The sequence below is a fragment of the Daphnia pulicaria genome, chromosome 7, assembly GCF_021234035.1.
Source record: "Daphnia pulicaria isolate SC F1-1A chromosome 7, SC_F0-13Bv2, whole genome shotgun sequence".
NCBI lineage: Eukaryota > Metazoa > Arthropoda > Branchiopoda > Diplostraca > Daphniidae > Daphnia > Daphnia pulicaria.
In genome coordinates, this window is record NC_060919.1 from 1,320,600 (window position 1) to 1,335,251 (window position 14,652).

General features: G+C 40.6%; 5 protein-coding genes and 1 long non-coding RNA gene across 8 annotated transcripts; 3 read left to right on the forward strand and 3 right to left on the reverse strand.

Moving 5' to 3' along the window:
- The first annotated feature begins 42 nt into the window (after positions 1-42).
- Positions 43-1,909, forward strand: LOC124349890 (mast cell protease 1-like). 2 transcript variants are annotated; one of them, XM_046800817.1, is made up of 8 exons: positions 43-159; positions 315-384; positions 475-569; positions 649-779; positions 866-1,013; positions 1,084-1,243; positions 1,334-1,473; positions 1,619-1,909. In XM_046800817.1, the coding sequence occupies exons 2-8, from the start codon at positions 330-332 to the stop codon at positions 1,763-1,765; spliced, it is 876 nt and encodes a 291-aa protein (XP_046656773.1). In that variant the 5' UTR covers positions 43-159; positions 315-329; the 3' UTR covers positions 1,766-1,909. The 2 variants fall into 2 exon arrangements, with proteins under 2 accessions (XP_046656773.1, XP_046656772.1); XM_046800816.1 differs by lacking the exon at positions 43-159 and adding an exon at positions 189-263.
- Positions 1,910-3,387: 1,478 nt separating this feature from the next.
- Positions 3,388-3,904, forward strand: LOC124350200. Its single transcript, XR_006920435.1, has 3 exons — positions 3,388-3,515; positions 3,644-3,729; positions 3,834-3,904. It is a non-coding gene; the product is annotated as an uncharacterized LOC124350200 (long non-coding RNA).
- Positions 3,905-4,847: 943 nt separating this feature from the next.
- On the forward strand, positions 4,848-5,676 carry LOC124350150. 2 transcript variants are annotated; one of them, XM_046801184.1, is made up of 3 exons: positions 4,848-5,015; positions 5,144-5,209; positions 5,298-5,676. In XM_046801184.1, exons 1-3 carry the CDS (start codon positions 4,961-4,963, stop codon positions 5,525-5,527), a joined length of 351 nt encoding a protein of 116 aa, XP_046657140.1. In that variant the 5' UTR covers positions 4,848-4,960; the 3' UTR covers positions 5,528-5,676. The 2 variants fall into 2 exon arrangements, with proteins under 2 accessions (XP_046657140.1, XP_046657139.1); XM_046801183.1 differs by having other exon boundaries at positions 4,852-5,015; positions 5,111-5,209.
- A 326-nt stretch (positions 5,677-6,002) lies between these two features.
- LOC124349576 lies at positions 6,003-8,346 on the reverse strand. Its single transcript, XM_046800302.1, has 3 exons — positions 8,201-8,346; positions 7,971-8,100; positions 6,003-7,646 (listed from the first exon to the last, which is right to left on the reverse strand). Exons 2-3 carry the CDS (start codon positions 8,059-8,061, stop codon positions 6,013-6,015), a joined length of 1,725 nt encoding a protein of 574 aa, XP_046656258.1. The 5' UTR covers positions 8,062-8,100; positions 8,201-8,346; the 3' UTR covers positions 6,003-6,012.
- A 1,630-nt stretch (positions 8,347-9,976) lies between these two features.
- Positions 9,977-14,405, reverse strand: LOC124349436. Its single transcript, XM_046800038.1, has 2 exons — positions 14,176-14,405; positions 9,977-14,059 (listed from the first exon to the last, which is right to left on the reverse strand). The coding sequence occupies exon 2, from the start codon at positions 13,029-13,031 to the stop codon at positions 10,143-10,145; it is 2,889 nt and encodes a 962-aa protein (XP_046655994.1). The 5' UTR covers positions 13,032-14,059; positions 14,176-14,405; the 3' UTR covers positions 9,977-10,142.
- LOC124348452 (cytolytic toxin-beta-like) lies at positions 13,095-14,245 on the reverse strand. Its single transcript, XM_046798671.1, has 2 exons — positions 14,176-14,245; positions 13,095-14,059 (listed from the first exon to the last, which is right to left on the reverse strand). Exons 1-2 carry the CDS (start codon positions 14,243-14,245, stop codon positions 13,095-13,097), a joined length of 1,035 nt encoding a protein of 344 aa, XP_046654627.1.
- Positions 14,406-14,652: the final 247 nt, after the last annotated feature.

The window sequence follows — 14,652 nt, forward strand, 5'->3', positions numbered from 1 at the left end:
AGCTTGTAGGGAAATTATCAGTCCAGCTACACATGTCAAAATGCTGCATCACTGTTGAGAAGTAGCGAGTTTTCCGAGTGTTCCAGAATATATAGAGCTTTATCGTGCAATCTAGGTCATGCTGGCCAACACGAATCTACCACTAACACAGTTTGAAAGGTATATAAGGGGGCTTCCTCCTTACGAGTAATTGTTATCAGTCGACCAAGTTAAAACTAGACACTTCGTACATGGCGGGCCAGTCACGGAAATTTATTTTACCTGTAAATTTAAAAAACATCCGCTTAACGAATTTTCTAATGATATTTTTTTAGGTATTTCTTTTACTAATGTCCTCGTCTGTTAATCCTAGTGACGCAATGGGACTGGAACGCTCTAATTCAGGTTACTATACTAATAGGCAATCAAGATTGACATATTTTTACGTATTTTTATGGCTAATTTAATTCTTTTGCTTTGTTTGCGCTTTCCTAGGTATGTTGGTTGATGGGCTGACTCCTCCGAAGTTTGGTTACATAATTGGCGGTTCCGAAGTGAACCCTGATGATAGTGAACGACACAAATACATGGTGAGTTTTAATTCAAGTTGTTCGGCTTATTTTTAACGTACACTTTCTATCAGTTAATGTTTTTGTTTTGTATTTCTAGGTTCATATTAGACGTTTTGTGATCGATGACGTTACCACAAACGATACGCTATCAATTCCTTGGTGCGGCGGTACCTTGATTAGTGAATGGCACATTTTAACCGCAGCTCACTGTTTGTTCAACGATCAAGGGTAATTCTTGAATACTGTCTCTTTTGAATAGGAACTAGTACGAAATATTATTAAACTCAGTGACGTGTGTCTTTCTTTAACCTTAGGGAGCTTTCGAATGAAATCGAAATCTTTTTGGGGGTCAACGCTATTCCACCAAATGGGTTGATCGAGTTGCTGTATTCGACCAGCACTAAAAGAACTGTTTCCATGGACGGAATTTTAATTCACGACGATTTCAATCAGTTGGGCAAGGTATGCCTACTCTGATTCTCCGTTACTTATTTTCTGTGTTCAACTCTTTTTAATGACTCTCATACGCTAGGGTGAAAATGACATCGCCATCCTGAAGATGGATACGCGCGCTATCCTGAACGAGAATCCAGGTGTAAGTCTGATAAAGTTACCTGAAAAATGTAGCGATTGCACAGTCGATTACGCAGGGAAGAGAATTATTGCAATTGGCTGGGGTTTGACATCATCCGGCAAGTGATTTATTTAAAACGTTATTTTTTTTAATTGGCCGATAGATGTCTAATATTAACGGGCATTTTCCCACAAATAAATGATTATAGATGGAATGAGTCCCCCCAACATGATGCAAGTTGAACTGGCAGTAAATTCCAAGGAAGAATGTGAAAAGCAATTTAGTGTGGCGTACAACGACGAGTATCAGTTATGCACAGTTCCGTCAAGTACCAAAGAAACTTGTCAGGTAATTCGGTTTTTAGCCTCGTCGAGTAAATGGAACAAAAAATGGTCTACTGTATGTGGTATAATGTTTCTACTGGCTTTAAATAAAATTATTTGCGGCAGGCGTGCGTGCTCCACTTACTAATATTTGTCGTGTCATCTTTCAGGGAGATAGTGGAGGCCCAATTATTGTCGATGGCGTCCAAATTGGAATCACTAGCCACGGGCCTGCAAAGTGTGAAGAAGGCGGCGTTTACACGCGGGTCTCGGCGTACATAAACAATGGATGGATCGCCGATAAGATGAAAGTCTAGAAACAAAAATTTACATTTCATTTGATTTCAATTTATGAAACAATTGATTTAATTATGTTTGCGCGAAGTGATTTGCAACAGTCTAACAACTTGCATAATTATCGCTGATTATTATATAGATTTATTGTAAAAAGATAAATACAAATTTGGAAATACGAAGCAACTTAGATTTTCTAACTATGACGCGTCCCACGAATTGGTATAAATTCAAGCGCTTCACAGAAAGTACGAAATGATTTAATTTATATATGCTAGTATATGTAGCTTTACAAATAATAATAATACAGATGTACAAAAAGGGCCAACATCACGGGTTAACATTCTCAATCATTAAATACTTGACAAAAAGTTTTCATTAGTAAATACGACACTTCTGAGTTCTTCGTAAGGATTTTGCTTTGGTGCTGTGGCTGATGTTTTTGAATGAATCTGAGAATCAGAATTTTTAAAATTCAAATAAAATAAAATGAGAAAAGTATGGGGTTTCAATCTGTAGACTCATATTTGATCAATGTTAGCTGCATCTATAGATCTGACCATACGGCTATTTAGCCGCTATAAGATGAAGACCCAGAAACTGTATTCAATTAACCATGGATTTAGTATTAACTGCTGCCATCTTAAACATGTAATATGACGACTAGTTTGATAACTAGATGCAAGTCTTAAGCCATGATGCTAATGCAATATTCCATGTTAACATTATTGCACATTGTTGGTCACGCCAACGAGCATCCACTACATTGATGAGTTACTACCCCATACGACCTTTCTCACATTTGGGGCGCCACCTAATCGTTGAATGGTGAACTAACTATGTCCCCTTTGGGAACCGAACTCGGGACTCAATGTGCTATGATGATATTGCCACGCCCTACCCGACTCAACTATTCACCACCACTAATGTTTATATTTAGTTGCCACCAGAATTTTGACATGTGTCATCTAATTTGGCAGATATTTCAATAATCACGCCATGACTCGCTACATGTTGTTTTGAAGCAGCCGGATGGGATCCGGTTGTGCTTCGTCCCTCTATATCGGACGAGGGGCACCTCGGGTTTTCTTGACAATCTAACGTAAAATCCAGCAGGCTTAGGTGAAATACCCTGATAAATCAGTGATGCCCGAATATATTAATTAATAGCAGTAAAACCCTGAACTCCTGAAGTCATCAGCCTATTCTATTAAATTTTATGAAAATTACTTTGTTGTACTTTCAAAAATACCGATAACTAAGAATCGTTTTACGATGCATTCTTGATTGCGCGCGTCGTGGCTAATCAATTACCGCCGTTTTTTTTTTTATTTGGAGGGCTTTGTTGATATTATCACAAACCACGAGAATGTATATGCCAATCGGTTTTGAGGATTTCCGTCAAATTTTTTGGTTAGCCACCACGAAAAATCAGTAACCGTTTTAACAGTCTAATCAATTACCGCTAATGTTTAAATTTTTTGTGGTTTGCTATACTACATTATCAATAATTACGGGTTCTATTTTGAGTAGCTGATTTAGTATAAAAAACCACAAACACCGAACATTCTGAGTCGAACTACAATTCTGGAGAATATCCGTCTATTCGTGGTTAAGCAATCACCCCAAAAAACAGAAGCTGCTTTAACAGTATACATGGGTCGGAACTTATAAAAAGGGTAGACTAGTTCGCTTGAATTCATTACAAGTTCTTCAGCAATTAAAAAAATCACTAGTACTTTTCTTCCAAGGCAGTAGCCTCCAAATCAATAGGTAAAAGGAGACAATTTATTTTTTATTTTGAATATTTTTTAAATGGTGCATAATATTAAAAATTATGAAATAAAATTTAATACATTTTCTTAATTCTTAAATTTTTGTTTCGTTTTTCGATTGTGTAGTAGCAAGTTAGCAACAATGGTTTCCAGAAAGGTGCCTTCCCTTTTTCTCCTGGTCGTTTCGCTCTTCGTACTTATTAACTTCATCGGTAGGACTTGAAACATGTTGAAATGATTGTTTATGCCGTTTATGCGTTAAAGGTATAATATATTTGACTAACGGAAAATGCTATATCTTTCTCGGAATGAACAGATGTTGCTTATTCGCAAGACTGCCGGCGCGGATTTCGGTTGAATAGCGGAGATACCTGTTGGTCTACCGCCAAAAGATGTGGCATCTCCCTGCAAACGCTTTTTCACCACAATGGAATTACAGCAGGGGGAAGAAACTGCAACAATCTTCAGCCGGGCCATTTTCTTTGCTGCACTAACTGGAACGGGCGAAAATAAAGAAAAATTCATCAATAATGAAAGTCATTTCCGCGTTTCAAAATTAAATCTTTTGAAATATAAATATGAAATGGAATATGAAATCTATAATCTAATCCTTATATAATTTTTGATTGAGCTTCATTTGCATTTAACGGCTTGAGATACTATACATTCGGATACATAACTTTCTATCCTTACAGTGTTGAATTTTCCGAAGTGTTTTCGAATTTCCATATGCTAAAACCTTTGTGTTACCCTTTCTCTAAACGCTTAATGGCTTTTTTCAAACAGTCGCATTGGCATTATTTTATTATGACTCGCAACGTCACCAAAATATAAAACTGGCAAAGAAAATCAAATTATCTCTCATAAAACATATAAGCTTAGGGTATAGCTAATTAGTGGAAGTGTGATCTATACGAGTAAATTACAGTTTGTGATAAATTTTTATTTCGTGAGATGGCTTTATGGTAAATAAAAGTTTGTGGTTACTGTACCTCATTTCCTTGAATATTGGAATTTATTTAAGATATTAATATACAATTAATACAACCGAGATATTCCTGGAAAGCAAAGATTTTAAATTGCAACTTTTTCATAAGAATTTTGCTGTATTTTCCAAAAATTGTTTTACCATGTATGATGGTGATTGCATGCGTGGCTAATCAATTTCCGTCATTTATTTTTTTATTTTTCGGGGTTAGCCACTAGCACTGCCATATACCACCATTTAGAGGTTTTGCTGAGACGGTTGAGACCTATCTGATTTAATATCATAAACCACGAAAAAGTTGAGACCGATCACAATTTTAGAGGATATCCGTCTATTTTACGATTATAGCAACCACGAAAAATCAGTACAGGCAATCGTTTTAACAGTGCACGGATCGGAGTATAACCAAAGTTGACTAGAGTTCAATTTAAGTCAGTTCTTTAGCAATAAAAAAAATGTTCAGTAAAGCACTGGTTATCTTCCAAGGCAGTAGCAGCCAAACCAATATAGGTAAAGAGAAAAAAAAAACATTTTTTAATTTTGAATATTTTAAAATTACGAATAACATTCAGAATTATTTAATAAATAAAGTGCGTTTTCTTCAGATTTTGTTCCATTTTCCGATTGTCTAATTGCAGCAATGGTTTCCATAAAAATGTCTTTTCTTCTGGTCGTTTCGCTCTTCGTTCTCATTAACTTCACTGGTATATATTTCAAACATGTGATGATAGTATACTGTCTACAGGTAATGCGTAATTAACAGAGAATGCTTTATCTCTCTCGGAAAAACAGATTTTGTTAATTCTTCGCATCCAAACTGCCGTAATGGATTTCGCTTGAATAGCGATGATACCTGTTTGTCTATTGCCGACAAATGTGGCATCTCCCTGTCATCGCTTTATCACCACAACGGACTTACAGCAGGGGGATTGAACTGCCACAATCTTGCAGGTCACTTTCTTTGCTGCACTAACTGGACGGACATGCCCAACACGAATAAAAGGCGCCCAGGACGCAAATAAAGACAAAATCTAAAATAATGAGTCAACTTTTCACAATTAAATCTTACGTGAACTATGAATATAAAAGCATCGTATCTTATTAATCCTCTCCGCTGCTCTCCTTATTATAATTACTGTTTGATCTTATCTTTTGCTCCTTTATGTAATATCATCTAAAAGCCTTCATCTTTGTATTCTTCCGTTAAATTTTCCGAATTGTCTTCAATCCGTTCAGTACATGAAAGTCTAACAAAAGTTTCCTATTTTCAATTTAGACAATTAATTAAATCGTGTACGTTGTGTAACAATTTAACAACTCGCATATAACTACCGTGGATTATTACCGATCGAACATTTTCCAACTATGGTGCGTCCCACGATTTGGTCCTATATAGTTTCAAGCGCTGCACAAGAAAGTACAAAATATTTTAATTTCAGAATATAGCTTTACAAATAATAATAATACAGATATACAAAAAGGGCTAACATAGAACGGGTTAACATTCTCAATCATTAAATACTTGACAAAAAGTTTTCATTAGTAAATACGAGACTTTTTCGTAAGGATTTTGCTTTGGTGTGGCTGATGATGTTGTTTTTAAATGAATCTGAGATGAATTCTTTAATTTATGCTGCGCAGAAGTCGGTTGCTGACACGGAAGAGATTCCTCCTCTTTGTGAGTATAACTTTCTTGTTCTGTTTTAGAACTGGCAGCTAACTGTTGGCTGATAACCGGCGAACATGTTTGCGTATGAAACTCGATGGCAGGATACAAAATCGTCTTGATGGTTGCGTCATCCAGAGCGGAAGAAACCGGAACCAGTCCAATCTGGTAGTTGTTCTTGTCATTGGAACACCAGTGAGCCTCTTCTGAAAATTCGTGAAACGCCTGACTAACTACCGCCAGACGTTCTTTATCACCAGATAACATAACCGGAAAAACGGGGATTTTGATGATCGGATTCGGATCGCCGATCAAATTCTGGACGCGTTTCATCAGCGGATCCGGGTTGTATTCAACTTTCAAGACGAAAACTCTGGCCCGCCTCTCGATGGTCGAATGAGGCCGGGATTCGATTTCCGCAATGTCGTACATGGCCATTTGTTTGCCTTTAAACAGCAAACACATGGCGTCAATATCGCATCGTCTCTGAATGAGCCAATTGACCATGTCCGACAGCAGGACGCTATCGATAATAATTTTAATATCGCTCCCCACTTGCTCCTGGGTGTACTTCTTGCCGATAACATTCAAGTTGAATTGCTTGATCTCCTTTTCAATGGGCTCCAGCAAGTCGAGGAATTGGTACACGGCTCTGGCGATGGGAGGAATTTGATTGAGGTACGGGTGTCTCAAAATCCTGCGGCTCTCCTTCAAAATCCAGTGCCATTTGCGCTCGATCTTGAGCCTCTTGTCGGATATCCGGTCCCAAAATATCCGCGTCTCGATTTGCCTGGGTATCTGACACCGGACGATGTAGATGGGCCGCCACAATTTGGCGGGCTGGTTATCCTCTTTGAAATTGACGACGTCTCTCAGGAACTCGCAGGATTGGCGGAATGAAGTCTCGGTCGGTTGGACGTCTTCCAAACTGCTCAGGATTCTACACGACAGTTTGTCCAGTTCGGCTGGAGGATCGATATTATTATTACTAGTTGCTTTTGGTCCGAAAATCCGCTCAAAATAAGCTTTGGCTACTAAATAGATATTTTCTTCGACGCTTTCCTTGGTTTCCCGACGCCAGTCGACGGTCCGGCGCATGGAGCAAATCAGCTCGGATCCGTAGACGACCTGTTCGACCAAATGCGTGGCCCGTCCGCCGCTGTCCAGCTGATAGTCGTAGATTTTAGATTCGAGGAATTGTCGATCGAGAGTTTCAGTCCGTCTGACAACGCGGAAGAAGGCGGTGACTATGGCCTCATTATCACGGGATTCTGTCACATTGGGTCGCAAGAATTCGGCGAACCAAAGTTGATCGAGGTCCACGAATCCTTGCTCGATGCTTTGCTGGACATGTGAATTGATTCCAAGTAAAGAAGGTTTGAATTTGGCGGGTTGGTTGAAGAAAAAGGAGCGCTCCGATTCTGGAATGGCTTTGTGCTCGACGCGTACGTATTCGACAGGTACTGCAATATTACCTGTTTGGATAGAAGCCAATGTCATTATTATGCAGTACGGATTTCTAATAAAAATATTATTCATATATGATTTTTGACGTCGGCATCTTCGCAATCGCCATCAATAAAGGCTAATAACGGGGCTATAATGTTGCAGATGCAAAGTAGTTAAGCTCCTTTCTAATTTTGCAATGTGTATTCATTTGTAAACTGCCAACACATAAAAGGCTTACCTCCTTATAAGATTTTTTAAAAAGAAATCTGAAAACCACTTTCACCATCAGTTCACGGACTGATAACCTTTTTGAAATACTTAACATCATTTTGTTGAGATAAAAATCTTACTTTTCATGATATCGTCGGTGTAATAGTTGTAAAGATCTCCGACCACCACATCGCGGCCCAGAGCGGAAACTGATATCCGAGAAGTATCCATTTAATTTCAGCGACAAAATGTTTGTCCGCACTGTGTCACCTGTTATCAAATACCAGCGGTTATTATCACATCAAAATTAAATTTTTATTCAAACAGCTTATTCTTGATTCACTTTGTAAAAATGGATTTTGATTCTTACCTAATTTTAATTATTCCGAATTTTATTAGGTATGTCCAATTCCAACCACAAAAAACACTACAATTTAATTTCTGTTATCAATTAAAAACTGAGCACACACACAACCGAAGAGGCTGGACCCAGCCGACTTAGTGAATTGAGAAATTGAAATGACAAAAGGGGGGCACCGTGCTGTGGTGATTGCGCTGAGATTGCGAGAGGAATGTATAACAACAGTTCCATGTAGAGAAGTAGTCAAACAAGTGTCCACCGTCTACTCACCGCTACAATCAGAATTACCGTATACTTTTTGTTAGGTATTATATCACAAAGCCACGGCAGCACCTTAATTCAGGTCAATCATTATATATAAGGATGGTTTATAAGGCAGTAATCAAGCAACAAAACTGGCTTATCAACTTTGATTTACTTCTCGAATAGATTTGTTTTTTAAAAGACTAACAAAACTCTGGAGACATATAGAAATGTAAAAGAGAATGGTTACACTTGCCTATAGCTGGACTTTCTATAATAAAATGGAATAAAATGGAAGAATAATTCGATAGATTTAATTTGCTTGGCTACCATCCAACATTTGACCGGTCTGACTCCAAATTCCAACTTATATGTATTTTATTTATTTGTTAAATGAAAAGAATAGGCGGAAGGTGCGAGCTGAACAAAAATATAACCTGTCCTACGCGCAACACCTGACAGGACTTCTTCTCTATCTATATGCTGTGCATATGAATTCTATATATGCTGTGCGCACAGTTGGAAGTCTTTTATTCCAGCTGAGCTGTAAATTTCAACCTGAAAATAATGAAGTGTCAGACACGTCTAGCGGGAGTGAATCATCTCACACCCATAAGAAACCGGTCTTGTATTTTTGTTTCAAAATTATTATTATTATTTCGTTTCGCTTTACAGAAAGTGATTGTGTGACGCTTCCTTCTATGACAGCATTCGTGCTTGGTGACATTCTGAAACCTCAGATATATAAATTTGTGATTTTTTAAACATTTTATTCTCTCTTCTTGATTCACCTAGATTCTATTGCCAAGAGGAAGTATGTGGCTTTTTCTCTTTTAAATGCATTTGACTGCGCTGATTTTGTGCCAATCTGATACCATCTTGGCTATCGCGTGCATTTCATCAGAAGCATGACAACCCAATCTCTTGCAAAAATCTTGATTGGAGATTTATATTTTAAACGTGTTTCTTATATTTGATTTCCCAAAGCTTTTTCTTTTTTAAAAAAGCATTTTTCTAAATAATTTTTCACAGACGATACGAGCGGTCGATCTTTGTCTCGCAATCAAAAAACAAAAATGTAAAGAACTGTTGAGAAACTGTGGGCGTTGTAACTCAAAAGTTGCGCCAGAGAAAACCCAATTAATCGCCAAGAAATACATTTCACTTTTTGCAAGCGGTCGTCGACACCCAGAACCAAGTGCACGAAAGCATCATTAATAACGGGCTCTTATCGAATAAATTCATCTTGAAACGCTGAACTGCAAAAAAGAACGTTTTCAGTTGTGATAGGAGAAACCGCGGGAGACGACAAGAAATTTAATTTGATATAGTGACCCAATTTCAATAGATAGGACGGCGGCAGTCGATCCGGAAGAGACCCAATCTTGATAATGGAGCATATTATATTTTTCGAGGTCACTATATCTTGTATAACGGTAAACCCATTTGTGTTGGGTTGGTTGGCTAAGCATTTTAGGAAATGAATTAATTATACTGACCGAAAAAAGAGAAAAATTATTCAAGACATATTTGTATAGCGTGTTATGATTTATCTCATATAATTATCTGGCTTTATTCACTCCTTATTTGATTATATCAATACATAATTTTAGCGGATCTGTATTACACGATTAATGTTATATCAATATCTTTTTCAAATAATCATTATTTCTCTTTTTGGACATGTAAATAAATAAGGTGTGAGATTTCACAAACCATTCCTGGAAGTGGGACGTAAATATAATCCGGAGAATAACGAAGACAACCGACGACTTCCGACGGCTGTCCGTCGTTGCTGCTGGGTTGGCGGCGGCGGTAGTCGAGTGCTCTGCTGGTCGCGGATCAGTTTGGCCGTGATGTCGGCCATTTGGCGGAGTTTCTGCAGGGTGGCGATTCTCTGCTGATATCCTGGACGATGTTCTTGTTTCTCGGTTTCAATCATCAAATTAATGTAGTCGGGCGCAGATAAAGGGTGAGGCCGGAGAGCGATCTCGTTCAGTCGCTGGATGCACGGGTAGGTGAGTTGCATCAAGTCCAGCAGTTGCGCCTCGTAGTCGTCGATCTCCTTCTGGATCCGTTCCAGCAGCTGTTCGTTGGTCATCGCTTCACTCGTAGCCTCTTGATACTGTTGCCGGATGGCGTCGGATGAACGCTGGACCTTCTCCTTCACCATTTCGTACCGGTACTTTTGATTGAAATGGACATTCCACGGGCATTTGCATATCATACAGTTGCCGCTTCGGTCCATGACAGAGCAAAAATGTTTATCTGCGTCGTGAGCTTGTCTACAAGGGAAATGGCAAGTTGTGCGACACTTTTGGCAGTTGGTGGTGAACTGGCCCGTTCTGCTGATGTCAGTTGCTTTTGGAACGAGAAATTCCACTTCAAATTCGAAATTCCTGGTGGCGTCCATTTGATCGTGGTTTTCCGCCAAAATCCTCTTGATTTGCTGGAACTCGTCGATGCGGGTCAGTTTGATTTGTGTACGAAGTTGTAGACCTTCGACAAGACTTTCCAGTCGCTTCCGTTCCTCGAGGACTTCTCGGGTCAGCGTCAACGATTTGGTTTCCATGCGACTCAAATCGTCAAAGAATTTGTCGAAACCGCCAATTGCCATGTCAAAATAGGTCCGGTTGAATTCGTTTGTCTGCCGGTCGCCCTTGTTGGAAGTAAAGAAAATGGAATTGTTAAATTTGTGATGTAAAGGAAGGCCGGTGGATGGATCCATGGGCGACGGAATGCCGGCCTCTTTGACTGCACCAAGGACCGGCGGCAAAGCACCGTCAGCAAATGTCACCATCAGACGAATATTATCTTTAATATCTTGTCCAAAAATAGACAAGATGGAGTCGAAAATGTATTGTTGAGTAGCCGTCAATCTGGGAAGAGACGACTGGACGACGAAACAGACGGCCTCCAATTGTTGAATTCCGTGACGACACTGGAAATAATCTTGGATTTGCTGCATAATTTTCTTGTCTTTTTCCAGCCCACGAGTGTCACCAAATCCTGGAGTGTCAACGACGGTCAGAGAATAATTCAGCCGGGATCCTTTCATCTCGTACAGGTCGTAGGTGGTTACCAAATCCGTCTGACTGTGAGCTTGTGACTTGTCGGCCGGCTCGTCGATCAATTTAAAACGGAAATCGTCGTCCCACTCGACGCCCAGCATGTAATTCACCATAGCGTTGATTAGGGTACTCTTGCCGGAACCGGTGGCGCCCAGCATCAAGATGGTCCGTTGACGACGCTTGCCGGCCAACGCCAAATAACTCGATTTTCCCAGCACATAGTGCCCGACTCCCTGCGTTTGGGCCCCTCGATGTTTCTTGACCGGTAAAGTGTAAAAGTCAACACCTGGGCACCTGTCACTGGAACACTTTCGGCTGGATCGGCGGACGATGAGAGCTGCCCGTTCGGCTTCCCGCGGCGTCCTAATCTTCAAGATCCGGCAAGCCAAACTGTAGAAAACAGACCCGTTGGTGTCGGTGCAAACGGCTCTGACCTGGACGCAGTAGAGCGTGTCTGGAACGAGCGGTTCGAGGGTGAAAGTTTTGCTTGTCGTCGATCGCTGGATGAAAGACGAATCTTGATTGCCATCGGCCCAGCATTCAACAGCAAAATACTTGACGGTAATTTCCATTTCTTCTTCACTTTCTGTTTCACTCGCAACTTCAATTTCTTCTTCGTCAAAAATGAAATGGTACCAGGAAATGGTGATGCTAGTGTCGGTCGCTGACTGGCAGATGACTCCGATTGGCGGCCGACAAACCGGATTGATTGTCACCTCGCAGTTGACCGGATTGAACCGACTCCTCCCACCTGGTGTCACTGCGGCAACGCGAAACACGTAACTCTCCTCCGACTGCAGATAACTGATTGTAATTGTCTTGGAATGATGTTGAATGGAATCCCAACTTTCTCCGGATCTATCCACACTCCGATACTGCAAAATGAAATTGGGCTCGTCGACTTCCTCCTCAGTTGTCCAGCTCAGCGTGATGACGCCACGATAGTTCTTTTTGACTGTGACTGGGCCAGGAGTTTTGGGAATGGTGTAATTATTCTGCACAACTTCTCCGGAATAGCTGTCGTATAACCGAATGGATGGGGAAATTGTTTCGCCATCTTGGCACAATTCTTCGTCGTAAAAGACCATGTACCGCACGTTGGGTGTGTCCCGGTTACAATCCGTCACCCATCCGGAGAATTCTTGGCCAGCGATAAAACACCGACGACGGGCGGCTGACATTCGACTGCTGTCTAATCCGGCAATATTGTTACTTGCCCATTGTGTCCAGCTGGATGGATGCGATGTGCTGAACACGTCGACGAAACGGCTCATCTCGTTTACTGGACTGATGTCCGACTGTCCAGCAAGACTTGGCAGGTGGAGAACAACGGCGAACGATCGATCATATCCTGGATTCTTGATCTCCTTTTTCAGCTGATCCGCTCCCAGGAGAAGCCGGATGCCAGGCAACTGGACCAACCTGGTCAAGGTCTCGATCTGATGTTTCTGGTGGCTTAGCCATAAGCTTAATCCTTTGGTGGAGAAAGGCGATTTGTTCTCAATTGTTTCCATCATTTCCAGCATCTTCTCCGTCGACAGGTCGGCCCCTTTCCGGAAGCAAGTGGTCCATTCTGGCAGCAACTTGGATTACAAAGCGGATGTGAATTTGGCCATTAATCCGTCAAAGTCTTTGATTCTTTGACGACAGTTGGGAGGGATTTGGCCATTGGAAATGTGTTGTAAATGGTGAACCAACGAGTCCGTTTCACGTCGAACTCGTCGCATCCGGTTCCACATTTTCTGCCAGCGGATCACTAGGTCACGGGGGAGATCCAAAATGTTGCTGGAAATCCTGTAGATGTTATTGGCTTCCGTCTGCATCAGCTTACCAAGAGGGTACAACCACACTCTCAACGGGATGGCCGTGCTGGCCAGGTGATCCATGACTTTCCTGCAGGCTTGGTACTGCTCGCCGACGTCCTTCAAAGTCCAGCTTTGTCCACTTTTGACGCCAATCAAGTCGCTGTACAGGAGACACAGCAAGTCTAACGGAATAAGGTGGTCTTCATCTTCTTCGTCCAGTTCTAGTCGATTTCGGCCATTCAAAAGTCCGTTGGCAAAGAAGTGGGCGTAGTCGTCGTCGTCCCTGGAATTTTTAGGAAGTGGGCCGAGTTGAGGAGAGAAAATGCAGAAGGCCTCCAGGCCGTAAGTGACCGCTACAACGACGTGAGTGGCCTGGCTCTTGATGAGTCTCTCTGGCCGGCAGATAATTTCCAGGCTAGTGGGGTCGACTGAGACTTTCCTGCTGGAAGAACGACAATGGACGGCCACTTCAGCACCGTGATCAAACGTGGTAAAATCAGATCGATCAATCGGGTACTGCCAAGCTCCTGCCAATGAAGGACGTAACAGTCCAGCCATCAAACTCATGGCCGAGTGATTGTCCATTCCCAAATCAGACAACAAGGTGGTCCCATGTTCATCATCTTCGATATCATCTTCTTCTTCACTCCTGTGCTCGGCCACAATTGAATGAACTTTGACAGTTTCTTTCTGTTCTGTCTTGACAGTGGCCAGACGAGAAACGTCACTTGGATCCCACAGACGCATATCTGCAACCAAATTTCACGTTATTATCTTAAATTTCGTTCAATAATTGTCCATCTTAAGAAATAAGCATTTGAATTTGACGTTCTGTGATGAAAGAAAAGTTAAACTTTTTACTTACTTGGTACAATGACGTCTTCAATGTGATTGTAGAGAGTGCCGATGGAAAAATTACGGCCAAGAGCAATCATTTTAATAGTATCGAGTTTGTTAAACATGATGGAAAACCGGTTGAGAACTGAGCGTTTGCATTACGCTACGACAGACCACGAAATAATAAACTGAAATTACTGAATCCAACCAAAATCAAACGTCAGATTTTGTTGTCGTCTGCCATCACGACACTTGTCACTAGCGGACTTTCAAAGAAACAACTTTTAGCGCTTGTTTGATTATTTAAAAAAAAAACATTATAAAAAATTTGCACTCGTAATAGTTAAATTGCAAAATTATAAACGTTCGGATAATAACATAAAATCTATGGTTATTTCAAAATCTTAATATCTTCTTGAGAAATTTCCTACGCACTAATTGCGCATTTCCTGCTTTACTTTTATGTATAGTTTTAGGACAATATCGACGAGTGATTAATTTTGAA

What these genes read in the sequence shown, in the direction of transcription:
- LOC124349890 (XM_046800816.1), top strand. Translation starts at nt 231, where the DNA reads ATGGCGGGCCAGTCACGGAAATTTATTTTACCT. An exon ending in GTGAACGACACAAATACATG is followed by an intron (nt 570 to 648) that starts GTGAGTTTTAAT and finishes TTGTATTTCTAG; the next exon opens with GTTCATATTAGACGTTTTGT. An exon ending in TGTTTGTTCAACGATCAAGG is followed by an intron (nt 780 to 865) that starts GTAATTCTTGAA and finishes CTTTAACCTTAG; the next exon opens with GGAGCTTTCGAATGAAATCG.
- LOC124350150 (XM_046801183.1), top strand. Translation starts at nt 4,961, where the DNA reads ATGTTCAGTAAAGCACTGGTTATCTTCCAAGGCAGTAGCAGCCAAACC. An exon ending in TAGCAGCCAAACCAATATAG is followed by an intron (nt 5,016 to 5,110) that starts GTAAAGAGAAAA and finishes CGTTTTCTTCAG; the next exon opens with ATTTTGTTCCATTTTCCGAT. An exon ending in CGTTCTCATTAACTTCACTG is followed by an intron (nt 5,210 to 5,297) that starts GTATATATTTCA and finishes TCGGAAAAACAG; the next exon opens with ATTTTGTTAATTCTTCGCAT.
- LOC124349576 (XM_046800302.1), bottom strand. Translation starts at nt 8,061, where the DNA reads ATGGATACTTCTCGGATATCAGTTTCCGCTCTGGGCCGCGATGTGGTG. An exon ending in CACCGACGATATCATGAAAA is followed by an intron (nt 7,647 to 7,970) that starts GTAAGATTTTTA and finishes CTATCCAAACAG; the next exon opens with GTAATATTGCAGTACCTGTC.
- LOC124349436 (XM_046800038.1), bottom strand. Translation starts at nt 13,031, where the DNA reads ATGCTGGAAATGATGGAAACAATTGAGAACAAATCGCCTTTCTCCACC.
- LOC124348452 (XM_046798671.1), bottom strand. Translation starts at nt 14,245, where the DNA reads ATGATTGCTCTTGGCCGTAATTTTTCCATCGGCACTCTCTACAATCAC. An exon ending in TGAAGACGTCATTGTACCAA is followed by an intron (nt 14,060 to 14,175) that starts GTAAGTAAAAAG and finishes ATTTGGTTGCAG; the next exon opens with ATATGCGTCTGTGGGATCCA.